The 26,320-nt window shown below is 54.4% G+C and overlaps 1 protein-coding gene across 6 annotated transcripts in view; it reads left to right on the forward strand.

Annotated features, from left to right (window-relative positions):
• The first annotated feature begins 6,872 nt into the window (after nt 1–6,872).
• Nucleotides 6,873–26,320, forward strand: part of SLC38A10 (solute carrier family 38 member 10) — a 41,518-nt gene continuing 22,070 nt past the window's right edge. For 4 of the 6 annotated variants that reach the window (XM_027518007.1, XM_027518005.1, XM_027518010.1 and 1 more), the window contains exons 1-10: nt 7,195–7,293; nt 10,054–10,171; nt 14,961–15,006; nt 15,809–15,902; nt 16,120–16,263; nt 17,132–17,256; nt 19,821–19,923; nt 20,750–20,932; nt 23,176–23,287; nt 24,136–24,242. In XM_027518007.1, the coding sequence (XP_027373808.1) occupies nt 7,195–7,293; nt 10,054–10,171; nt 14,961–15,006; nt 15,809–15,902; nt 16,120–16,263; nt 17,132–17,256; nt 19,821–19,923; nt 20,750–20,932; nt 23,176–23,287; nt 24,136–24,242 (1,131 nt within the window). Of the gene's footprint in view, nt 7,294–10,053; nt 10,172–14,960; nt 15,007–15,808; nt 15,903–16,119; nt 16,264–17,131; nt 17,257–19,820; nt 19,924–20,749; nt 20,933–23,175; nt 23,288–24,135; nt 24,243–26,320 lie in introns of all 6 variants that reach the window. The other 2 variants (XM_027518004.1, XM_027518008.1) reach the window with 1 other exon arrangement.

Genomic DNA, 26,320 nt, shown 5'->3' on the forward strand with positions numbered 1-26,320 from the left:
CTTGCCTTTCCTGCACCCCCAGATCTGCCTCCAACCCCAACAGAAGAGAAATCGCTTGCAAAGTTCCCAGGGACCAAGGTGGGGAACCCACTTGCCCTGAAGGGCCTGCGGGGAGGGGGCCTGGGGCCTGTGCACGCGGCTCCCTGTGTCTGGACGTGTGATGCTGCACCTGTGGGCCCAGGCAGCTCTCGCCTCGTGTCTGGAATTTTTAGAAAAGGGTAAAAAAAAAAAAAGTAGATGAAAGCAGGTTTTCCATCTTGTCGAATTCTCAACCACCCCCTCTAATTACAAGATGATAATGAGATTCAGGGGGAGTTTTCTCCTGGTGGCCAAGATGATAATCTGCAGCTTTTGTCTGAGACCAGGGACATCACAAAGGTCATACTGTCCTTCCAGCTCACCCTGGCTGCACAGAAGGCTTTCCCTATGGAGACACACTTCCCGTTCCTGGTTGCTGGATAGGACCCGGTCAAGGGCTCCCCCGTCAGACCAGGAACAGGGGAGGCCTTGGTGGGAAACAGGTCTGCAGAGGCCACATGAGGCCCTAAAGCTGGTGTGCAGGTGAGCTTGGGGGTGGGTCTGGAGTGGTGCAATTGTGTTCCTTGTGTCCTTTCTCCCCTAATGTGGCCAAAAGCGTCCCCAGGAGCCAGCCCCACAGCACGGTGCTGGACTTGACCACCGGCTAGAAGATGCTGCCTCCCGCAGCTTGGCTCAGCGGGCAGAGGCCAGTGGCCCTGAGTACAAGGAGTTATGGACCCACTATGACCTGGGTCCAGGCCATGTAACTTAGGAGTTACATGGTCTTGAGCAAATCACCTCACCTCTCTGAGCCTCAGTTCTCCCTTCTGTAAAATGGGGAGGGCAATAGTTAGGGATTGCCATTGACTGCCTCTAGCAAGAAGTCCAGAATTTGCCCTGTGAGAAGGGTTGGAACAGATACAATCTGATGACCTGGGCCAGGGTGGATGTTCCATGGACCCTCTCTACCTGCAGGAATTAGGCAGGAATTTCACCTGGGCACACACTTTAATGGCTCCAAATTCTGTGGTTCTCTAGGGTGAGTGCTGCAAATTAGGTGGTGTGGTGAACTTGGCCCTAGAGGAGGTCATAGTCGGCTCATGCATCGAGGGGTGTCCAGATGCAAGAAGAGACAGGGCCAATGCTTGGGAGAAGCAGTGGCAAAGGGCACCAGGGGACCAGTGGCCAAGGAGGGGAAAGATGAGCATGTCAGATGGAGCAGGCGAGGCTGTGGCAGGGGCTGTGGTGTGTGGACACTGAGGGTCCTGAAACCTGAGAGTGTCTGGAAAGCGCAGTATGGTGACATTCATGTCCTGGAGCTGATGGAATAAAGTTCTTATAGATTTAACAGAAACGTATTCTCTCCCAATTCTGGGGCCAGAAGCCTGATATCAGGGTGTCGGCGTGGTTGGTTCTTTCTCAGAGAGAATCTGCTTCATGTCCCTCTCACAGCTCCTGGTGCTGACAGTGGCTCCCGGCATTCCTTGGCTTGTAGATGAGTCATACCAATTTCTGCCAGTGTTCACAGGTGTTCACTCCATGTGGGTGCTTGTGCCCAAATTCCCCGTTTTTATAAGGACACCAGTCATAATGGATCAGGGCCCCCCACATGCTGAGGGACAGGAGTTAGGAATGCACATGTGAATACTGGGGTGGCCCCACATTCACCTTAAACCTGCAAGGAGAGAAGGTGAGGGTGGTCTTGGCAGCAGTGGCCCTGAGCTTGGGCAGTGGCAGGCCCTCACTGGTGGGGCATTGAGAGGCAACTCTGTTGATGGCTGTTTCTCAGTTCCTTGTAGAAAACACCTCTTGGCCCTCTCCCTCCCCACCAGGCATCCTGGGATGGGTTGGCCCAGTGGGGTCCCCTGGGGAGGATGAAGGGAGGGCACCTGGGCCAGGCTGCCGGCTGGGAGAAAATGTAGGTGCCTCTTCCAGCACCCCATTCTGGCTTCCTACCTTCCAGGAAAGGCTGGAGGGTAGGCCTCCCTGGGAAGCCCCTGCCTGGGTCCCAGAGCCACCTGGGGTGGGGGAGGCCTGGTCCACTCTTGGCCCAGCTGGCTTCTGGTCTCCCTCAGGGCTGGGTCAGCTGGTCTGGTCTCTGCTTGCCAGGCTTCTAGCTTTCCTAGTCTCTGGGAATTTGGGGCCTGGGTCGGGGGGCGGCCCTGGAGGATTGGATAGTTAGTCTGTGGTTTTTCCAACAGAGGGTCTTAGAGCTGTCCCTGCTCAAGAGAGAGGCCCCTGAAGCAGAGGGAAGTGGTGTTAAAACTTCTGAAAGACCCTGCTGGGCCCCCTAGGATCTTCCAGGCCCACCCAGCCTAGGTGCCCAATAGCAGCTACTCTCCTGCCTTCTTCTCCTGGGCACCTGGCCCCCAGCCCTCCTCCCAGAACCTGAGCCAACAGCCCAGGGGTCACCAGTGGCTTGAGCTGCTGGAAAAACCCTTGGTCCCTGGCTTTAGGGGCTGAGGCCAAGAACGGACTCTCAGAGCTGGGCCCATTCAGTGGGGGACTAAGGGTGGCCCAGCCAGCTCCCCCTTGTCAGCCCCAGGAAAGCTCCCTTGCACCTGGGCAGCTCCCCAGGCATCTCCAACTTGGGGGGGCCCTGACAGAGGACGAGGGGACATAATCTTCCTCCAGACCACAGTGGGGCCAGCCCCACCTCCCCCTCCTCATGTTCTCCCCTCCCCCACCACAAAGGGGAGTATAATGTGGATGGAGTAAGCGCACTTTGGAAAACACCAGGGCTGACCCTCTCTCCCCTCACATTTCATTAAGGCCTGACTGCCCGTACCCAGAAAACCAAGGTCAGGGCCGTGTGTGTGTGTGTGTGTGTGTGTGTGTGTAGGGGGTGGGTGCAGCCCTGAATCTCCCTGTGAAGCTGGTCCTTCTGCGTAGTTTTTGCATGACCCCTTCCTCTGAGGAGGCAGCCTGGCAGTGGGGGGCTGGTGGTGGGGTTTGGTGGATTCCTCCGTAGCACGTGATCCGATGGCACCCCGCCCAGCAGATGCTAAGTAAGATCCAGTCCTGTCTGCTGGAACTGTTGTCAGTTTTATGGCTCTGGGGTTATATAAACAGCAAGGGGAGCGTGCAGGGACTCAGGGCCACCAGGCCTGGGTTCCCTCTTCCTTCCCTTGGCCACCTCCCTGGGCTCAGGACAGCCCCCAGGCTCTGCTCCTACTCAAGACAGCCTGAAAGAGTGAGGATCCAACCAGAGAGGGGTATGGAAATGGCCTTCTGGACAGTTCAGCCACTGGGCTAGAGTCAACATTTAAGTCCTGCTTGCTGGGGTGATGAAGTCTCAGGCTCCATACCAGGCAGGGTCCCTGATGCCCATCTCGTCCCAACTGCCCAGAGCCCCCCAGTGTTCATTTCCGAGGGACCATCCTGGCCCCCATCATGCCTCCAGTTTGGAAACTGGAGACTGATGGAAAAGCTGTGTGTATGCTCAGTCGCTTCAGTCCTGTCTGACTCTTTGGACCCAATGGACTGTAGCCTGCCAGACTCCTCTGTCTGTGGGAATATCCCAGCAAGAATACTGGAGTCGGTTGCCATTTCCTTCTCCAGGGGATCTTCCTGGCCCAGGGGTTGAACCCAGGTCTTCTGCATTGGCAGGCGGGTTCTTTACCACTAGCCACACCTAGAAAGCCCCTTGGAAGAGGACATGGCAACCCACTCCAGTATTCTTGCCTGGAGAATCCCATGGACAGAAGAGCCTGGTGGGCCACAGTCCACAGGGTCACAAGGAGTTGGACACAACTGAGGTGACTTGGCACGCACGCACGCACCTGGGAAGCCCTGAAAAAGCAGAAGATCGCTAAAAAAAACAATGATGCTCTCTGGGAGAGAAAGGATTGCACCTGTGACCTCTCAGAGACTCGCAGAGCAGGGTCATCAGCCCCATTTAACAACTGAAAACACTGAGGATTGACCCAGTGTTCTGGTAGCCAGGTCCCAGACAGTGCCACAGCTCTGGCTCTGCCCACAGCTGCCTCCTGGGCCCAGGCCACCTTCTCCAGGAGCCCTTCTCTAAAGCAGCCACAACTGCCAGGTAGATTTAACCCAGGCTGGGTCCCTGAATGTCTTTGGTGAGGGTTGAGGTGGGGGAGAGGGAGGGAAGGGGAAGGGGTGGTAGAGGGGTTCCCTCTTGGTAAAGCAGGCACCTATGTGGGAGAAGCAGGATCTGTCACTTTAATACAGGTGTGCCAGGTGGGGTCAACATCTCCCTCTGTCTGAAGTCTTGAGTCGCCAGCATCCAGAGGTGGGACCCTAGTCCAGCCCCATCTGCCTCCTTCCCCAGATGGTGCCTATGGCTGTCACCTCCAGCAACCAAATGGAAAGTTGCTGCCTCTTCAGTGATGGATGCCCCAATAATGGGTGCTCAGAGAGGTTCTTTAACATGCCCAGGGTCACACAGCCTTTGTGCTTCAGAAGGCTCCCATGGAACAGCGGTGTCACATTAGCTCTGCTGATTGAACTCACATGTGGGTAGCGAGAATGGAAGGGGTGCAGGTTCCAAAATGGCCATGCCCCTGACTCTCTCTGCTTTACACATCAGTCCTAAAACCTTTAGGTGGTGCAAGGTGAGGTGAGTGTCTGTGCCAGTGGGAATTGCCGGTGGGGGAACACTCAGAACCAGAGTTGGGTGGAGAGGGAGTCTGGGATGGGGGTGGGGCAGCCCAGGGGAGGGTATGGGAGCCTAAGTGAGGTGGAGAGCATCAACTCAGGCATTACAAGTATCGAAGGGGAGAATATCAGGATGAAGACTGTGGCCCTGGACCGCCGGCAGTGTTTGGAGATACTGCTGTGAACATGTGACTTTCAATATGTACATGGACCTAGGAAGACATCTAGATGTGAGTGTGGTACACACACGTGTCTTCTAGTTCTGCCCATTGAGGAACAGTGGCCAGGATCAGTGCCCAGATCTCAGTCTCTATGACTAGTCTCCACTGAAAGGACTCCTTGGAGTTCTTGGAGAAAGGATTGATCCTTGAAAAGTACACGATGAGCTTGGAACACCTTATCATGCAAGAAAGCAAGGAAGTGCTCAGAGAATGACAGGGACCCAGCACAGGACAAAGGGGCCAGCTGAAGGGGCTCTCACTGTCCAAGTCTAGGAAATCGGCACATCAAAATAGCTTGTGATAATAATGGATGATAACCCTCTGAATACAACTGGAGTCCACAGTGCTGTCGATATAGTCATAGGTTGCAAGTTTGACAAGGACCAGGACATTTAGTTTCAAAGTACCTCCCCACAAACCACTCATTATTTACTAAGGAGAAAGACATAACTATCTAATCAAGCAATCAGAGAGAATATAGCCAGTAATGGGACAAATCAAAATCGTAGGGCATCTGATAGGATTCAATGGAAACACAGGAGCACATCCACAATATTTGTGCCAAAGAAATGTAACTTGAATTTCACCATGAGTGTGGGTAGGCAGACTACTGGCTCCCCACAAAGACGTGCACCCCTTAATCCAGGGAACCTGTGAATATGTTACCTTACATGCCAAAAGGGATTTTGCAGCTGTGATTAAGGTTACAGACCTTGAGATGGGGAGATTATCCTGGATTATCCGGATGGACTCAATCTAATCACATGAATACTTAAAATTGGAAAACTTTTCCTGGCTGGGTCAGATATGTGAAGTGAGAGGGAGTTGACCCCTTCTCCGCTGCTGCTGACTTTGAAGTTGGAGGAAGGGGGCCATGAGCCGGGGAACATGGCCTCTAGAAACTGAGAAGAGGCCTCAGTTTTCAGTTTGCAAGACAATGGGGGCCTTGGCTCTACCACCCAAACGACTTGAATTCTGCCAGCTACCCAATGAGTGGGAAATGGAATCTCCCCGAGAACTTCCATAAAGGGGGTGACCTGCTCACATCTTGATTTCAGTCCAGTGAGATGCATTCTGGACTTCTGACCCACAGAACCATAAGAACAGGTTTCTGTTGGTTAAGCTGCTAAATTTGTGGTGATTTGTTACTCTAGCTATGAAAAACTAATACAACGAGGAGGCATCAGAAAAACCCAAATTGAGGGACACAGGGTTAGTTATCAAGCACATTGAAAGAATGCAAAATTTGTGAGATCAAATAGCTAATTAGAAAAATGGGCAAAAATGAATAAGCATTTTGAGAAGAAATATGAATGGACAATAAAAATAGGAGTAGATAATTTACCTCATTTGTAACTGGGGGAACAAATTAAAAACCACAGTGAGGAACTTCCCTGGTGGTCCAGAGGCTAAGACTCTTCACTCCCAATGCAGGGGACTTGGGCTCCATCCCTGGTCAGGGAGCTAGATCCCACACGCCAAAACTAAGAGTTGCTGCTGCCGCTGCTGCTGCTAAGTCGCTTCAGTCGTGTCCGACTCTGTGCGACCCCATAGACGGAGCCAGTCCATGGGATTTTCCAGGCAAGAGTACTGGAGTGGGGTGCCATTGCCTTCTCCGAAACTAAGAGTTAGCATGCCACAACCGAAGATTCTGCATCTAAGATCCCATGCAGCCAAATAAATAAATATTAAAGATAAAAAATAAAAACCACAATGTGATTCCATTGTATTCACCAGATTAGCCCAACTGATGATACCGTATGTATGTGACAATGTAGAGCTGTGGCGAGTTCCTTGTGCTCCAGGTCCTGAAAGAAAGGGCTCAGGATACCAGGTTCTCAGGAGGATTATTAGCTGGGTGCTGGAACAGGTGCTCTGACACCGGGCCCCGCCCACAGGTCCCGCCCCACACACCCAGCCCACCTCTCATTGGTTTGCTTCCCACCAAGCCCCGCCCCACTAGGTCCGCCTCTCTCCGTAAGAGCCCTGCCTGAGCACCGCCTATTCTCCGTCACTTCCGGGCAGAGGAGCCCGCGGAAGGAGGAAGTGTGTGTCAGGGTGGCTGCGAAGCCGGGCTGAGGTGTTCCTGGCTGGCACCCCGCAATTCTTCCGGGTCTATGCGTGGGGACACGGAGGTGGCCGGCGAGAACCAGCGGGGGAGGAAGACATGAGGCGGCCGTGGGGTCTGGCGGGGTCTGGAGGTTGACTGCCCCTACCGCCTTCCCAAGAGGCCGCCTCCTCCAGGCAGCCAGCCACCCGTCTCCCTCACGGTCTCACGCCCCACCGTCGTCCCGGCGCCTTGAACTGGGGCTCCCGGGCCTCTAGACCCCGCGCTATGACTGCGGCCGCCGCCTCCAACTGGGGGCTGATCACGAACATAGTGAACAGCATAGTAGGGGTCAGTGTCCTCACCATGCCCTTCTGCTTCAAACAGGTGAGTCCAGCAGGCAGTGGTCACCCCCCTCGCCGCCCCGGGCTCACCCCCTCACGGGAACTAGGACTTGGGGAGGCGGCCCTGCAGCTCGCCCGCCCCGTGGCTGCAAGAGAAATTGAGGGAATAACCTCGACGAAAAGCTTCAGTCGCTCAGTCCTGTCCGACTCTTTGCGACCCCATGGACTGCAGCACACCAGGCTTCCCTGCCCATCACCAACTCCCGGAGCTTGCTCAAACTCATGTTCATCGAGTAGGTGATGCCATCCAACCATCTTATCCTCTTTTCTCAAGGAAAAGCTTAAGAACAATTAATAATTTCAGATCCAAGTGCACATATAGCAAAGTAATATGATCTTTCAAAAATGTAAAGTGACCAATAGATTTCAGTGTTATTTTTCTTTATTATTTCTGAAAACTCTGACCTGACTGCACTTGTATTCAGAAGCACATCAGTCAAACCCCCAGGCCTTGTAACTAGTTTGGGGTGTTGGTTACAAGGTGATTACTCCAGATTGTGTGCTTAAAATTTGTGCATTTCACCATATGCAAATGTTACCTTGATTGAAAAAATCCAAAATATTAAAAAATTGGTGTCATCCCAGCATTAAATACCTCATGAAAGAAACTCACCATTTTTGAGGTGTGGGTTCATTTGGCTTCTGTTTAATTCACAAATAAACAGGCATTTGGTATGGTAGAGAAGGGAGGTGATAGAATTATCAAATTGGGTAACTTCTTTCCTAAAAATGAACTTCTTAGCTTACTGTGTGCCATGCTGGAGATACTGTTACCTCTGCCTCTTGGGGCAGGAGCTGTCTACTAGCTAGGTTGCTTGAGGATGGAGGAGGAGAGGGACACCAGAGAAGGACAGGTGGCCAACAAGGCCTCGAAGACCAGTCTTACATGATGAAACCAAATAGGTGGAAAAATGAAAATAAGATGGATATTTTGGAACTGAAAATCGGCATCAGCATTTAATTTTAGAGTAACACTGCACTTTTCACATTTAGCATCTTTTGGATAAAAATAGCAAAAAGAAAATGCATTTAGCGTTCCCGTGTGAGTGGTTGTTCTGACTTGGTTGATGAGCATGTTGGTGGGAGGATGGAGACTGCAGGGCTATGTAGAAGGCCACGCTGGCGGCTTCAAGAAGCAACATCTGTGTCTTGGCTTGTGAATCCCAGCGTGGGCCAGCCACCTCTGGGTATTGGAAAGACTACGTGTCCCAGCGTGCATTGTGACTTGCCTGGCACAGAACTGCATCCTGGGATGTGTAGTTAGCTGATTCTGAGTCTGTAAATGCAGTGCTGCCTTCCTTGACTCCTCTCTGCCAAGTGCCACTGTGGCAGGGCTCTGGTGATTCAGATTTGAGTGTCTTACTATGTGCTGGGCATGAGTCCCCTGCCAGAGCATTTAAAAATGGGCCAGGCTGAGTTGTCTGAGGGGAGAGCTGATCGGTGGGTGCCCTCTTGCAAGCAAAGACCTGGAAGTGGTTTGCCCTGCCCCGAGGGCCTGGCCAAGTTAGGACATGCTGTCACTCATCACTCAGACTCAGCGTCTTCTCTGAGAAGCCCGTTGGCAAGAACACCATGTGAGGCCAAGAGGCAATTTGGAGATGTGTGTATTTATTGGTAGCCAGGTCACTTAAAAGTTTTTGTTTGCATTTTTTGTTTGTTTGGTTTTAATAATTTGGGGTACTTTTCCGAAAAAATTAGCAATTTATTAAAGTGTAACATGCATACAGAAAAGTGAACACATTTTAGGTGTACTCTTGATGGATTTTCATAATATTAACAAAGACATGTAGCCAGCTCCCAGATTGAGGAACACAGCATTGCCAGCACCCCCACCCCTGCCTCCTTACTGAGGGTCGCCCTCCCACCCCCAGACCCCACTGGTCAGTGTTGCCAGGTTTTACCTGTATGTGAATGCATCATGTCGTAGGTGTCTGGCTACCATTGCTCAATTTATCTGGTTTTTAACCTTTGCTAGGCAGGCGTGGCGTTTCCTGTTTGGAGCAGTTAGGAACACATGCATGGGGTTTGACCACATGGACCTGTCCTGTGGGGTGGTGACCCGCGCGCAGGAGAGCTGGCTGGTGGGCTGTGTGTGTATTCCACTCTGCTAGATGCTAGTAGGACAGTTGGTTGTTTTTTCAGTTTTTGGATTACAGATAAACCTGCTGTAAACATTGGCACGCAGGTTTGTGCATGAACACATGTTTTCATTTCTTTTGGGTAAATACCTACGAGTGCAATTGCTGGTCAGATGGTGAGTGTCTGTTTAACTTATAAGAAAGGCGTAGATGTCACTTTTAATCTCTTCCTTCCAGAATGTGTTTATCACTCGTAGCTGTTGATCCAAGTGGCTGGAAGGTGGCTTGCTGTAGGGTGTCTGCAGGGAACTGGGGAGACTGGCAACCCCTCACCATTCCTTGAGACTCTGGGAAGGAAATGGGGTCCCTGGTGCTCTTTTGGGGACATGTATATGCTTTATGTCCCTGGACAGAACGTGTTGACCACTCCATCCAGGAACTGTTACCCATTGGCGTGGGGACAAAGTAGAGCTGGGGCCTCAAGTCTAGGGAGCGGGGGCCGAGGGGAGGGCTTTTGGTCATCGCTTGTGCTATTCACCTGTGTTCAGCGTGTGAGATAACGATGCTGGGTAGTTTTATTTTGTTCAGTTTAGTCGCTCGTTGTGTCCGACTCTTTGCGACCCCATTTGTTTTGTTAACATCTTTCTTTTCTCCCAACACTCCAGTGTGGCATTGTCCTGGGGGCCTTGCTCTTGGCCTTCTGTTCTTGGATGACGCACCAGTCCTGCATGTTCCTGGTGAAAGCTGCCAGCCTGAGCAAGCGGAGGACTTACGCTGGCCTGGGTGAGTGCATTGCCTCCCTGAGAGGGGCGGGACCTTTCTCAGCACCTTCTTAAAAAGCGCAGCGTCTGGATCTGGGGGTGTGGGCCTTAGTCTTTTAAGTACTTTTCTTTCACTTTATTCTTTTTTTTTGGTCATGCCGCACAGCATGAGGGATATTATTTCCCTGACCAGGGATCGAACCCACACCCTGTGCACTGGAAGCATAGACTCTTAACGACTGGACCACCAGTGCTTTATTCTTTATTCTACTTTATTCTTAAAGAGTCCTTTGAGCAGCAATTTCTTTTCTTATTTTAAAATTTAATGCAGTTAAAAAAAACAAAGCTGTTAACATCAACACGTTTTAAAATTGAGTTAATGCTTGTCCTCCTGCCTTCTCTTTATGCACATCCACACAGAGAGGCCCCTCCCGGTTCAGGCAGCCTTGGCAGCTTCTGCTCCTATGCCTGCGGCCCCAGAGCCTTCCTTCCGAGCTGCCTGACCCAGATATTGCTGCACGTCTCCACTTTGAATGCCATGGGCAGCCTGTCCTTGGGCTCAGGCTTGTAGCGGCAGCAAGTCATCAGCTCCTCCGCTGCACCCTCTATGTCCGGTTGCTGTTGGTTGCAGTTTTGTTTCCTCTAGTTCTTTCTTCCTTTGATTTCAGCTGAGGCAAAGAAGGCTGTGCTTTCCACCTCGTTTCAGTTTGATCTATTTCCTGGGCAGCCTGTCTCTGAGGGCAGGGCCCCCACTCTCCCGCCCGCCTCAGGCTGGTGTGTGAAGGCTGCATTCTGTCTGCCACCTCGGACCTTTCGACTCCACGTTGCATTCTGGGGATATGTGGTGTGGGTGTTGAAATTCCAGTACACGTGGTCTCAGAGGCTGCCCTATGCACGTCTGGGGAAAACTCCCATCCTCTGGCTGGGACCCCCTGACCATCCAGCTGGTGTGTGGCCCGGATGCTGGGTCCGCTCGCAGAGGCCCCAGTGGGCCCTCGGCTCCCAGCTCTTACAGCAGGGAGGAGGTGCCGAGAGGAAACGGTATGCAGGGTTCCCAGGGCCAAAGAAAATAAAAACACCTGTGAGCCCCACGCGTGGGCTTTTGGCAGCGTGACCTCTGGTTTCCTTCCAGTCTGCCTACTTTGCATTGGCACTGAGATACTCACATTTGTTCTGACCTCAAAACTGAAGGACTGCTTCCTTCTCTCTCCGGTCTGATAAGAGTGGTGCTGTCAGACTCTCATTGCTGTTGGAGTCACGTGGGGAAGTGAAATATAGTGGCTAAATTTGACTCGCTCCCATGAGGCCAAGTTCTGCTTGGGATGATATGTGCACCAGGGCAGGTCCCTTCCTCCCTCTGCGAGGCTGTGGCTTTTGGGGTGACTCTTTCTCCCTGCTCAGGGTTCCCACCAAATGCTTGGCTGTGCCCTGAAAGAGGGTGAGTGACCCTGGACTGGGGAGGCTGTGGTTTTTGACAGCTGTCCATCTGAACATTCTTAGAAAGTTCTTGAGAAGGCAGACTGGTTTGACGAGGTGTGAAAGATGGAAGAAAACCACCCGTGGACACCCGCCTGTGTGGTTGGCTGGGGCTCCTACCTTTACCTGCTTGTGGTGGCTGCAGCCCAGTTCTGACTACCCAGAAGCAAAAAAGATCTGAAACCACCTGTGGTCTCTGATTACGCCTTTGGTACCAAACAAGATGGTGCATTTGTGTGACCTCCCACAGTCCCCCCAGGCCCAGCCTGCAGCATCAGCTGCCCTTTGTCCTGGCTCTGTCTTGGCACCATCTCTGACATGGAGAGACCCCCCCCCCACTTGGAAAGGAGCCCTACACAGGACGAGATGGGAGTCTCTGGAACCCTGTGGACCAGCAATCTTCCCACACCTCCTGGGCCATTTCCACTGCTTGTAGGTCTTCTGTCCTCCTCTTCTCCTGGCCCAGAGCTTGTGCTGCTGCCAGAGAGGGTGGCCTGGGAGGAGAGAGCCCACTGCATGCCAGTCCTGCAGGCCCGGGACAGATGGCCTCTGTCCGCGGAGCCCCCAGCACCACATGTCTGCTGGGCCCGTGGGCATCAGACAGCTGGGGGTGGGGGGTGGGGGGTGGGAAATGGACAGGCCTGGAGACAGTGCATTGCAGGGTGTGGAAGCTGCTGAACGGCAGAGGCGTCCTCAAGAGATAACCTTTTTAAGCCCTCCGCGCTCCAAGAACGGATGAGTGGTTTTTTCAGGTTTGAGTCTGCGACATTTCTCAGTTTGGTTCATCCCTGGAAGTGACCACAGGGCTGCCCTCCCTGTCCTGGCCTGTGCGTAGGCATCACTGGAGAATGAACTTTGCCAGTCTGGGGAAATACAGCCCTGGTGTGTCTTGTGTTTTCTGTTGGTGTTTTGTGTGTGTGTTTTGTGCTGTTCTGTTCGCTGCTTGTAGACCCAGTTCTGTGAATTTTATCTACTTTTTATCTGCTATTCCTTTGCCTTGTGTGGCTGACTTTCAAGTAGACTTTTCAAACCCCATTTTCAGAAGATATACAGTTATACCAGATAGTCAGCTGTACCTAGAAGTCATGGCCCCACGAGGCCACTCTGACCCGGGCCCTGCCTGCAGAGGTGACCAGGCCTTGCTGTCGCCTAGTAGCACTCAGTCGTGTGCAGCAGCTGCTCTGGCACCGCGTCTGTGGTCCTGTCATCTGTCCGCCCAGGTTTCTGTGGCCCTGGTAAGCCTGCTGCCCGATCATGGCTGGGTGGGGCCTGCAGAGGGCCTGTCCCTCCCTGCCTGTCCCAAGTTGTGTGACCTGCACCTGTGGATACTTGGCTTGGGAAATGAGGGTCATAAAACCATCCTTTCTGACACCCAGGATTCTCTGCATTCCCCACCCCTTGTTTATCCAGCAAATGGTCATCATACCTCCCAGGCAGATGGCAGCGGGGGTCAGGTGGCTGGCTCTGGGGAGGGCTGGGTTGAGGTCACTACCCTCTGCGTGAATAGCACAGTTTGGTGTGTGCTTCCCCATCTCTGCCCAATAAGTGGAGGCTGTGGACTGTGGGCAGAGAGTGTGGGGTAGGGCTGGGGTCCCGAGTTCCACAAGGTGGCCTGAGAGTCACTTCTGCATGCCCAGCGGCCACAGAGCCGTGGGCCCGGCTGTGGCCCCAGGAGAAAGCCCTGAGCCAGCCTCTCTGGGGAGACTGGGGAGCCCCTCCTGACAGCGCTCCCGGCTGCACACCTGGCAGGAGTGCCAGCTTCAGGTCCCCACGGGGCCCAGCCCATGAGCTGCAGCGAGCCTGCCGCAGGTGGAGAGGGGAGGGCCGACCCAGGAGCGTGGGGAAGGGACCTGCCTTCTTGGAAACCATCCAGCAGATGCCGCCCAGCCTCGTGGGGCAGATCTGGTGCTGTGGTTCCGGCCCAGAGGGGCGGGAGGGCAGTCTCTGGCTTGCCAGGCAAGAGGCTGAGGGCTGGACACTTGGAACAGTGTGTGGGGTGTGTGTGGGGCTGTCCAGGCTGAGAACTGGGCGGGAACCACAGGCCTTCTCAGTACAGGCAGCGCCTCGGGGGCAGCCGCACTAGAATCGTACCTCTGGGAACCGGTTGAGTCTTTCTGGGTGAAAAGGTGCCGCCTCATGACTTTTCTCTGGCTTCCGAGAGCAACTTTAGTTGCCTTTGTCCAGAATGCGGGTGTGTTCTGGAACTCTCTCTGGCAGGGTACTCTGAGCACTTAGAATATGCTGTAGATGCTCAGCTTCCTTTTGGAGAAGGAAAGGAATGGGATGGCTTGGGCCCCAGCCACCTTCACGTTAGGGGCACCAGACTGTGAGTCTTAGAGGACCCTGAGGTGCTCGTGTCCGTGTGGTAGTTGGACAAGCCCGGAGGCCGGAATGACCCCCCGTTTGCTTCCCAAGGCCACCTGCCCGTGGCCGTGTAGCCCAGGGGTTCCATGTTCACTGGCTTTTGGCAGTGCTGTGCTTTTTCCTGAGTAGTTTGAAAGTAAAGTATTGGTTTTTTGGACTCGTTCACATCAGGCGGCCTGCGTGTTCCCTGCTCTCTGGTCTCCTGCTCTGCCCGTGTGAGGGAGAGGGCTGTGCTGTCATGCGCCCCCTCCTGCTTGCTCCTGGGGGATCAGAGCTTCTCTCAGCCCTCGTCTGGCTCACCACGGGGCTGGGTTGCAGGGGTTCCCGGCCTCTGTGAGGTCCAGGGAGGGGCCTGCTGAGTCAGCTCTTAATCTCTCCTCTGCTGGAAACAGCTCCACTGTCAGGAAGGACAGGCAGAGGGGCTCCTCCAGGCTTGCGTGCACTTGTCCCCTCGTGTCCCAAAGTACCTTGCTTGAGATTTTCTGCTAAAACCACAGAGTGAACATGAAGGCCCTTAGCCAGGTCCCTTTGTTATGACTGGGAAAACCAGATGTGCTGGGGCTGGGCTGACTGCCCTCTCTGGGCACCCCCCACCCTGTCCCGGGCAGCCCCTGACCCAGGCAGGTCTCCCTCAGCCTCCTTATTGGCAGCCTAGCTTGCCCAGAGGGAAACTGCTGCTTCCCTGGGACCGTTTTTCTTTTCTTTTTTCTTTTGTTTTCTTTGTGGATGTGTGAGTGTGAAAAGTGACCCACCCTAGTTTTGTTCTTATTTTCAGTGATTCTTATTTGTTGAAGGCAGATCTGAAAAAAGCACGGGACCAAAATTTCAAGTATCCCCTTATACCCATAGAACTCCAGACCCACAGGTTTTTGTCAGATTGCCTTTCACAACTTTTACTGGTAATATTTTTACTGATGTGCTTCTCTCACTTTAGACTGAGCATTCATTCTCTTTTTCCCTCCCTGCACTAGCATTGCACGCCTACGGGAAAGCAGGGAAGATGCTGGTGGAGACCAGGTAGGTGGCGCCGTTCTATTGGGGGTAATTCTCTCTGTCCTTCACTTGTGACGAAAGAGAAACAGGAGGGTTGTTACACAGGGAGCTGGATGTTTCAGAGGTGGATTGGTCCATAGCTTAAAATATTTCTCTGAAGTGTTACTTACTAAATAGTTGAAAGTTTAATTTATTGTACCCTTAAAATGATTAGTGTCAAGCCTAAAAGCCTTATTTAAGTCTTACTAAGAAAAATATAAAAATTGAAAACCCGAGCATAGCGAGGGGGGTGCTCCCTCGGTTGTACTTCATCTCTGGGTTCTGTTCCTGAAATCAGATGCCTGCCCCCATCCCGCCCCTTGCCCCGAACACAGTTGCATAAAGGTGGCATTAAACTGGAAATGTCATATTCTCCCTTTGGAGTAAAATTTTATGAGATGAAAAAAAATGGCTGAGAAATTGCACTTTTAGGCTTCTAAATTAGGGAATTGCAAACTGAAAAGAATAACCCTTTTCTGAAGCAGTTGATTGTTCTTTTAACTTGTCTTAACATCACAGTGCATTTTTGTACCACCTGAAAGAACTTTTAGAACCTCCTGCTGAGAGAAAAATGTAATACCACATAAAGAAAAGTTTAGTGTTGCTCAATATTCATTCTGAGTAAAATAGCAAACTCCGCAGCCAAACCCTGGAAACTGTTGAATGTCGACACCATGTCTCCCGTTTGACCCCTCCCTTGGGTTGTTGCGTGTCAGTGGCCAGGGGAATGCGGGTGCGACTGGGACCCCCGGTGCTCAGCTCTCAAGCTTGCCCGCCTTCCTTGCAGCATGATTGGGCTGATGCTGGGAACATGCATTGCCTTCTACGTTGTGATTGGCGACCTGGGGTCCAACTTCTTTGCTCGGCTGTTCGGGTTTCAGGTAAGGACATCTGCAGGTGTGTGGTACGTCGGAAACCTCACGGCTGCTTGCGTGGCAGCCCGGGGACTGTTTCAGTCCACGTCTTGGATGGGGAGCGGTGGGAGGGGCTCTGAGACCAGCACGTCAAGAGGCGAAGCGCGCTGGGCCTCAGTCAGTCCCGGGGCTCGGGGTGGGAAGCTCGGGCCGTCCGTGGGCCAACGCCTGGCACTCCGCCCAGGTCACGGGCACCTTCCGTATGCTGCTGCTCTTCGCGGTGTCCCTGTGCATCGTGCTCCCACTCAGCCTGCAGAGGAACATGATGGCCTCCATCCAGTCCTTCAGCGCCATGGCCCTCATCTTCTACACCGTGTTCATGTTCGTGGTGAGTGTCGGGCCGCCAGCTGCCACTGAGGTTGACGGGAACGTGACGTAGAATCTGCCACAGGAGCCTGGTGGCCAGATGGGGCCGCAGGGGAGGGGAGCGCTCTGAGGCAGGGAGTGAAAGCGTGATGCTCCCCAGTTCACGGAAGACCTTTTATGTGGGCTTTGTGGCCAAGAGTCAGGAGGCCAGCCTTTTGTCACAAGGGGTGAGAGCAGTTGTTGTCTAACGAGTGTTTATCACTGACTGTTGAGGGGGCAGGGGGGTGCAATCCGGAGTTGATACTCAGGGCGCCCCTTGGGAGCCCCTGGGCCTGAGCCCCTGACCACTCCGGTGGGAGCAGAATGGGAGAGTCTGTGCAGTGGGCTCTCCTTAGAAGACTGAGCCCCGGGTGGTGTCTCCAGTGCCCCTCGGCTCTGAGGGCCAGCCCAGTGACCCTTCCTCTGCTTCTCCAGGCAGCCCTGTCCTTGATGGGTCTGTCTTTTAAATTATGTCTGCGCAGGACTGGCAAGGACCTGCCAGCTTGGGGGACTGTCCTGACCTGGAGGCGACTGGGGTGGGCACAGCAGGTGGGCCTCATTGCTTACCATCTGCAGCCCTGGATGGGCAGCCGCCCCCGGTGCCAGGAAGCCCCACAGCTCCTCTGGGTAGCACCTGGCCAGCTGGTGGCACAGCAGAGAGCCGAAACCCCGGGGCCACGCACCACTCCCAGCCCTTCCGGCTCCCCCAGCCCCTCTGGCCGGTGGCACCAGGCTGCACTGTGCGGGGCCTGCACTGTGGTGACGGCCACCTTGGTGCCCTGCCCGGCCCTGGCCCGAATCCCGCCTGTGTGTGCTGCCCTTTGCCGAGCTCCGCTTCCTTCTCCTCGCAGATCGTGCTCTCCTCCTTCAAGCATGGCCTTTTTGGTGGGCAGTGGCTGCAGCGGGTCAGCTACATCCGCTGGGAGGGCGTCTTCCGCTGCATCCCCATCTTTGGCATGTCCTTTGCCTGCCAGTCGTAAGTACCACCTGCTCCCGGGGCCCTGGGGGTGAGTGTTAGAAGGGGAGGCTGCCATCCTGGGAGCGGGAAGCACCATTTCCTTCAGTGGATGATCCAGGACACGAGGAGTAAGGTGTTCTTCACTGTGGCCTCTCCCTGCTCCGGGTTCAGGGCGGGAGTTCTGTGTTTACCAGAAGAGAAATTGACTTTGTTCCTGAGATGTGTTGCCGGCACTGTTGGCGACAACGCCCAGTTTGCCAAATCCCCCACGAGCAGAGTTGGCTGTGGGGAACAGCACAGCCCCGAACCATCTGACTCACAGAGTCCCGAGCGTTTTGCCAGAATTTAGCTATTCGTGTGAGAATATTTAAGAGGGAATTGCACAAACATTGACTTCAGACTGCTGCTGGGATGCTTTCAGAGGCGTGCGTGTGTGTGTGCCTGCGTGCGCGCACACGTGTGTGTGGTTGAGCAGGCGTGCGCTCTGGCACTTGGGGCTCTGTAAATGCAGAGCAGTGATTTCCATAATTCCAGCAGCCTTACCTTCTCCACCAAATGACAGGAGCCTACGATCCATGCCAGGTTGGGTGGTAACCTTGCTCAAAAGAGGCCTAAGTCTGGCCGGGACAGGAAAGGACCATCGGTGGTGGGGGTCTGGCAGAGCAGCCCCCCGCAGCTCCACGGGCATGAACCGTGCCAGTTGTAAACTAACGTGACAGATGAGACTTGTGTTTACACCCACACGCGAGATCCAAATCGTCGTTTCCCACTTCTCATCTCGCTTGGCAGCTCGGTTTCCGCCAGAGCACACTCCACTCTTGCTGTTTAGCGTCCCTGTTAGAGCTGGTGACAGAAGCTACATGCTTTTGCCGTGTACCTAGTTACCGATTGTCCTTTTCTCCTGTGGCTTTGGTCTGGCTTTCCGGTGGGGGCTGCTCTGTCATCAAGTGGGTCTCTTGGGCTTGGTTCTCCGGTTGAGTTATGGGTTCCGGAGGGGGGCGGGTTGTGAGCTCACATTCTGTCTGCCACTCATGGAAGGCACGGGGCCTGGGGATGTGCCCACATCCCCTGGGGAGTGGAGCCGAGAGGTCCAGAGCTGGGGCTCTTCCCCGCACATCTGGCCCTGAAGCGCATAGGCTGGGAGCCCTGCTGCCCTTGCCAGGTGGCCATGGGCCCCGCTGCGTGGCTGGTCTCCCCACCCTGGATGGACTGGGCCTCCGCTGGGCCATCAGTGTGCGGCCCTCCCTGGTCTGACTTCGAGGGAGACAAGTACAGGGCGGCACAGGACCAGCAGGCCCCCAGCGCAGCTCAGAGAGAGCAGGGAGCGCGTGGAGGCCCAGGCTGTGCGGGGGCAGGTGGACACCTCTGACTCAGGTAAACTGAGTCACGGGCTGCTCGGTAAGATGAGCAGGTGCTCTGCAGGTGCCACAGGCAGGATTGAGGAAGGCGAGCACCACAGCCTTGCCACACCCATCCATCCCCACATGTGGGCACAGCCCCTCCCCTCAGTGGCTCCTGGCAGGGGCTTCTCCCCGTGTGTGCTGGGGATGCCCCTGTCCTGAGATCTGGTGCTGGGGCTCCCTGGTGTGGCCCTGGCCCTGACCCTAGGAGCTGGGCAGTCCCTCTGCAGGTCCTCTGCCGCCTCCCTAGTCTGCATGGGTGTATGTGCCCGTGGCCGCGGACTGCCCCCTCTGTAGCACGGAGGTAGGGACAGCTTTCCACGGTGACTCTTGCCCACCAGCAGTGGCCAGTGGGGCAGTGTGCAGGGCCAGGGACGGTGCCCGCTTCTGCCAGCCAGGCCCCCCCCATCCTTGTCATTTGCTGTTAGTAACATTAGCGGGTCCTCTTTGTTCTCCTTTCACTTTTTTTTAAGTTGGTTTTGGGGTTTGGCTGCGCTGACTGTCGTGCTTTTCACTTAACATCCTGCTGCGCCCCCTCCCGGCCTCCCATGCGGCGTGACCGCCGGCCCCGGCTCCCTGGGTGCCACGCCTGAGCCCTCAGCACAGCGTCCCCCTGCTGTCTCTTCTCAGGGCTGCACAGGGCACCCGCCCCTCCCTGGCTCACCTCTCACAGGTGCCGGCTCCCTGCCTGCCGTTTTCAGAGAGCCCACGTGGACGCATCCTCCCTCACCCTGCAGTGCTGCCCTGCTGGCCCTGGGCCGTGGGGCTGCAGCCGCTCTTTCGTCCCAGAGCTGGGTCCATGCCGGCTCTGAGCCCCTCACTGAGGCGCTGAGATGGGCAGGCGGCCCGGCTTGTTTGTTTAACTTTCCATTCTTTTGACAGCGACGCTCTGAACCGCTTCCTGCTTCCCCTGTAAACACGGGCTGCTTAGCCCAGCCCGGAGCTCCCCGGAGCGGTCACGCTCCTGCTGCAGTGGAACAAACGGCCTTTCATCCTGTGGCACTTCTGAAATGTTTACAGAGAGTGCTTGCGGGGAACGCGCTGAGTGCCGTCCGTAGTATTGTGTGAGCCCAGCCTCGGCGCTGGTGGCGGCTGGCGTCGTGGGAAGGCAGGTGCTGGAGACTCGGCTGGGGGCCTGGGAGAGGTGACTCGGCTCCGCGAAGCTGCTTGTTATTTTTACAGCCAGGTCCTGCCCACGTACGACAGCCTGGATGAGCCATCAGTGAAAACCATGAGCTCTATCTTTGCCTCCTCCCTCAACGTGGTCACCACCTTCTACGTCATGGTAAGAGCCCTTTCATGCCCCTTCCCCTCCCCCAGCCCCTCCAGTCCCCAGTACAGCCCTGTCCTTGCTTCTTCCCATCCCGGCAGCCGAAGGGCAGCTCTGCCCCTCCACTCAGCACTAGCATTGGCAGGGATCTGACTCTCCAGGTGGTGTTGGTGTCCCCATCCCCCGAGGAGCGTGGGCACCTCAACCCAGGGCCTGGAGCCTCCGCACGACCTCTGCTGACTCACTGTAGAAAGGTGGTGCAGCAGTGAGAAATTCGAGAAATAGCAGAGAAAGAAAATCACAAGTTCCAGCCCGTAGACGCAGATGCAGTTCATGTTTCAGTAGATGTTCCCCTCCAGTCTTCTTAATTCTCTTCATTGTTTTTTACATGTCAGATAGAGCTATAAATTCTTTGCGAGTCTGACTTGTTCTCCTGAACCCTGTGGTTCCGCCACTCTTGTCGGTTTTTCCGAATGGTCCATCAGATTGTTGTCCATTCAGCCTGTGGGGACAGCAGTTTACCCCTCGGTTCCCAAGTTTGGGTTTTGAGCCACATTAAATCCAGCCCCTCCGTGGGGCTCGTGGGGCTCGTGGGGCATGCCTCTGCTCACTTTCCAAGCAGGCAGCTCCCTTCTCTTGGTGCCTCACTGTCCAAGCAGGGAGAAGCCACGTGGGACTCTCACCTTCAGGGCTTCCGCCTCTGCTCATCAGAGGGGACTTGTATGAGTCAGGAGCTGGTGGGCCTTGGTCCTGCTTCAGCTGCTCGTGACGAGGTTCCAGGCCATTCCAGAGAGGGTGTGCCTCTCCCACCACACGTCCCCTGCTGTTGGTCCCCCTGCAGGTGGGCTTCTTCGGCTACGTGAGCTTCACTGAAGCCACCGAGGGCAATGTGCTCATGCATTTCCCCTCCAACCTGGTGACTGAGATGATCCGTGTGGGCTTCATGATGTCCGTGGCCGTGGGCTTCCCCATGATGATCCTGCCGTGCAGACAGGCCTTGAACACTCTGCTCTTCGAGCAGCAGGTAAGGTGCTCAGGGCCCTCGGATGGCGTTCTGCCCAGAATCCTCCCTGTCCTGGCCTCAGTTACATTGTCCTCCAGTGGCTTTTGCTAGTTCCTTATTTTTCTGGGCAGTAGCAGGCAGAGCTTTTTCTAGTAAAAAATCAGAAACTCCAGTTAAAATGGAATCTTTTAATAGGGATTTTTTTTTTAAACCAACCAACTTTGGAGAAAAGAGTGCCAGATCAGCCAGGTTGATTCCTGAAGGAGACGTGGAGTCAGGCTCAGCATCCAAGCAGCTTAGGCCCATGTCCTGTGACTGCCCTGCTGTCCCTCGTTGGAGGAGTAGTGGGAAATCAGGGGCTTGCTGCAGCATGAACCCATGGGAGAGGAGCAGGTGGGAACTCAGGAGAGCCGGCTTGACTGACAGGCGTGTATAATGGCCGGCCAGGTGGGCCGATCGGTGCTGGGGTCAGGCTACCGTTCTCTTTAGGTTTGTGTACCAGAAGGTTTGAACAGTTTGACAGAAGACATCTGAGCCCTGAGAGAGGCTGTTTGGTCTGCTGTCGTATGTGTAGGTTGGCTCCATGTAGTCCTGCGCGAGCAGTTTTCAAATGTACAGTTGGAACCCAGACTCCCCCGCTAACTGCTGCCCAGCTGACAACAGGTGGTACAGGTGTGGTAGCTCATGCCCCAGGGCAAGGGCATGGGGTTGGCCCCGTCTCTCTGTGGTGGTTCTTGTGTTCCTGCCCAAGTCCTTGAGCCTGGTCTATGGCGTCAGCCAGGACTCCTGGTGGTCAGTTGAACTGCTTAGGCCACAGAGGCGGGGAGGGGAGAGTCCAGCAGGCAGGCAGGGAAGGTGGCTACTTAGGACAGCTGGAACCAGGCTTGTGGTCTAGAGGCTGGCACGTGGTCAAGTCAGCCTCCCTCGGATTCTGCCACCAAGGCCAGCACCTTGAGGCAGAGCCCCTGCCCTGAAAAGCTGGCTGCCTGACCCCTGCCCTTGTTGGGTGTCCAGGTGCCTGGACACCACGCGAGGCTCTCTCCCCTTGGGGGCACAGCAGGCTAGCTCATGGAGCCCTGGGGTCCTCGTTTGATGCACATGTGTGCTTCATATCTGAGAAGCATTTGTGTCTCTGTATGTAACCCATTTTTATCATTTTTAAAATTAGAAAATTAGTACCGGTGACAAAGGCAATGTTAACTCAAGTGGAAAGCTTACCTGCATGTCTCCAACCTCACGCGAATGACCTTCTGCTCCCCTCAGCGTCTGTGTGCATCTCTGCAGATTTCCTCTCGCTGCATTATCTCTTGTCTCCACTCCACGTGTATCCATAGAAACCCCCAGTGTCACTGCGCCCTTGCTCTCACCTCCTAGTCGTTGCTTGACGTCTCCTGGTCACCCTTGACCTTTCACAGATAACTCCTGTGACCCCTTGATGCACGTAGCTGCTTGTTTCTTCTCCTCTTAGAGTGTTTCCTGGGGAAATTTCTGCAGGATGCTGAGCCAGAAGGTGTAGACCTAACACCCTCCCGCTCTAGTCTGTTCTGAGAAAGCCACCGTTGCAAGTCAATTCTGGATGTTGGGTGCTTCCAAACTGTAGCTAGAGAAGGGTTGAAGCTTCACTTGAGTGGTGTTTTCCTAGCCCAGCAACAGTAATCACGGTCGGCCCCTCCTGTGTGCACAGCGCTGTTCTAGAAGCTTCTCTCCCGTTACCTCCCACCACAGCCTGATGAGATGCTTCTGGTGCCTCTGTGCCTTTGGGTGAGAGGCTGAGCCTGAGATGGTCTCTTGGGCTTGACTGTAGCATGTTGTGACTTCTCCCCTTGTCTTCTTCCTGGATGCACCTGCTGGAGGCAAGGATGGCAAAGCTGAGCATGTCTGTGCACATGGGGGCCCACCGCACCCTGAAACTGCTGCGTGTTACTGTGAGTGGGGCTGTGCTGTGCCTCCTGTGCTATGCGGCGCTTTTAAAAGTCTCTGTCACAGCACTGCTCTAAAGGGAGGACGGAAGGATTTGTTCCAAGTTTCTCAGAACGAAGTTACCCCCATAGCTGCTGTGAGGAGCAGCCTGGGCCTTCTGGGGCTCCAAGCTTCTGGTTGCAGGGTCACATTCAGGCACAGCTGCCTGTGCTGGGAGCGCTCACCCACCACCTCACAGGCCGACCCGCCTAGGGTGTTGGCAGAGCCCTTTAGGGACGTGCTTACAGGAGAGTAGAGAGGAAATCGGTCATTTCTAAATCTTGTTTTTATTTTCTTTCATATAGCAAAAAGACGGGACCTTCGCCGCTGGAGGCTACATGCCGCCCCTGCGGTTTAAAGCCCTCACCCTCTCGGTTGTGTTCGGAACCATGGTCGGTGGAATGATGATCCCAAACGGTAAGGCGGGGGGCTGCTCCAGTGACCGGCCTCCCACCGGCTTACCCCGCCCTCCCCGACCCGTCCTGCTGTTGTGCGCCCCTGCCTCTTCGGTGTTCAACCAAGACACTCAGAGTCTTGCCACCGTCCTCTCTGGTCAAAAAAACAGGTCCAGAGACTCTTGGGTGGTCTTTTCTTTGACGCCCTGAGAAAGGCTAGGGAGAAAACGCTGCAGCTTGATGGGACCACAAACACATGGGTAGAGCTGCGGTGTGGGGTCCAGGCCTGAGGTGCGAGTTACGGTTACCAAGCAGTTCCTTCCTTACTTCCGACTCCTGATTTTGTTGACACGTCACTGAGGGAAAAGGGCAGGGCCCTGCTCCAGCACAGAGAAAGCTTATTGTCCTCAGACATCCAGTGGGCCCCACATGCCCTCCAGGAGCAACCCCGAGGCCCCCACACTCCTGGCTTCCCCACAAACCAGGACAGGCTCTGCTGGGTCACTTGCTGGGCACCAGGTGGGGTGATGTGAGATGAGCTGGCCCAGCGACCCCCGCTGGGTGCCCAGACACTACAAGGAGCCAGAGCAGCGATGTGGGCCCCGCCGCGTGGGGCAGGCGGTGCTGTTAAGCTCACCTCGCTGGCGGGGAAGCCGAGGTTCAGAGAGGGAGGGCTCGCCTGAGGCCCCGGCCCCACGCAGCCCTTCATCACGGTGTCAGGGTGGACAGCCCCGCTGTCTTTGTGAGCACAGCAGGCTGTGCCCTGCTCCTCGCTGCTGTCCAGCAGCACGTGCAGAAGGGTCCTTGTGGGAAGACAGCTCCTCACCCTGCTCGCTGGAAGCTCACCCCTGCCTGTTGCGCTCTCGCCAGTGGAGACGATCCTGGGCCTCACGGGTGCCACCATGGGAAGCCTCATCTGCTTCGTCTGCCCGACGCTGATCTACAAGAAGATCCACAAGAACTCACTTTCCTCCCAGGTGCGCGTGGCGCTCTCACCCCACTCCTGGCGGGCTGGGTTGGGCAGAGCGGGAGGGCATGTTCTCTGATGGCTACTGGAACTAGTTGTATTCCTTACACAAAAGGATCGTGGTCCCACAGGTCTGGGAGACGTGGGTCTACGCCACGGTGAGCAGCCTTACACCCCAGGTACACCCCAGGGCCGCCGAACTGAGCCAGGCTTATCTGAGTGTTAAGTACTGAACAGCTTTCCCCTGCCTGTCTGTCTGGTGACTGGATTATCCATGTGTGCCTCTTGTGTTCCACGACCCTGACTCCATCCTCTGCTGAGGTCACCCGCAACTGTCTTGCTAGGGACTGTGGGTTTTTTTTTTAATTTATTAGGCTGACCCGGGTCTTAGTTATCTGACATGTGGGATCTTTAGTTGCAGCGTGCACGATCTAGTTCCGCGACCAGGGATCAAAGCCAGGCTCCCCTGCATTGGGAGTGTGGAGTCTTAACTGCTGGACCACCAGGAGAGTCCTTGGGGACTGTCTTGTTGGCGTCGCCTCTCCAGGCTTTCACTATTATGGACAAAGCCACAGTGAATATGTGTGTACACGAGCATTTCTACACATTTGAGAAAGTACTGTAGGAAGCTACCTGGGTCTGGGATTCCTGTATCAGAGAGCAGGAGCTTCCCCTCAAGGACCCATGTGCAGGTCGGCCCTGTAGCTCCGCGACTGAGCTCAGCCTCTCCTCTCCATTGGCCCGAGGGTGATGGCAAGTCTTGGCTTCCCTGGAGTGAAGGTGGGCATTTCTCTTTCCATGAACTGTCTGTGCTTTTTGCTCACCTTTTATGGAGTTGTTGAGCTTTTGGTAAATTCTTTGAGAACATAGTATACGTAAGGCAAAGCACATAAATCTCACATACAGCTTGATATATGTGGGCTAAGTGAAATGAAAAATGTGAGTGTTTGTTGCTCAGTCATGTCCGACTCTTCAGGACCCCATGGACTGTAGCCCGCCAGGCTCCTCTGTCCATGGAATTCTCCAGGCAAGAATACTGGAGTGGGTAGCTATTTCCTCTTCCAGGGGATCTTCCCAACCCAGGGGTCGAACCCAGGTCTCTCAGATTGCAGGCAGATTGTTTTCCATCTGAGGCACCAGAGGGTGTGGCTAAGTGAACACAGTCACAGAACCACCTCAAGGGCAGATACAAAATATTCTAGCACTCGAAGCTTCCCTGGGGTGCCCTAGTCTTTCCTCCACAGAGATTACTGCCTGTCTTCTTATGTTTTGGAATACTTTTGCCTGCCTTTCAAGTTAGTAAAAATGGAGCCTCACAGGAAGTATTGGTGAGTGTCTGGCCGCCTTCCTTAGCTTCACGCCTGAGTTCCCAAGTTACTGGCTGGGCGGCCAGGGGTGGTCTGCCCATCCTCCCTGCCATATGCTTCTCCACGTAGCAGTCTGGTCACCCAGAGCTGAGTGTCCCGGGTGGGCTGCCCCGCCCGTTTCTCCTGGCGCAGCCCGTGTGCACTTCGGTTGGCAGTTCTCTTGGGTGTGGAATTGTCGGGTCCCGGCGTTACGTCTGTCCAGTTTTGGTAGATGTTTCCAGACTTTACCCAGTTTTCCAAAGTGCTCCTCGGGCACCATATTGGAATTTTAGTTACACTGACATTTACGGTCCCTTTTTCAGTCTCTAGCCCTTCCTCTGGATATATAGCAGTACCTCATTTGGGTTTTAATTTGTGATTTTCAGGTGACTGATGACATTGAACACCTTTTCATGCTCTTGTTAGCTGTGTGGGTTTCTTCTTTTGTGCCTTTTAAGTCTTGCCCATTTTTTATCTATGAGTTGTCTTTTTCTTATTGATTTGTGGAGGTTTGTTAAAGATTTGAGATACAAGACTTTTTTCAGACATGTATATTACAAATGTTTTCTCTGACTCTTGGCCGCCTTCTCACTTTCTTCTGATCAGCAGATATTCTTAATTTTAGTGTAGTTCAGTTTTTTGAGTTTTTCTTTTGCTTTGTGCTTTAAAAAAATTTTTTTTAAAAAATTTGACTGTACCTGGTCTAGTTCCCTGACCAGGGATCAAACCTGGGCCTTCTGTA

The sequence above is a fragment of the Bos indicus x Bos taurus genome, chromosome 19, assembly GCF_003369695.1.
Source record: "Bos indicus x Bos taurus breed Angus x Brahman F1 hybrid chromosome 19, Bos_hybrid_MaternalHap_v2.0, whole genome shotgun sequence".
NCBI lineage: Eukaryota > Metazoa > Chordata > Mammalia > Artiodactyla > Bovidae > Bos > Bos indicus x Bos taurus.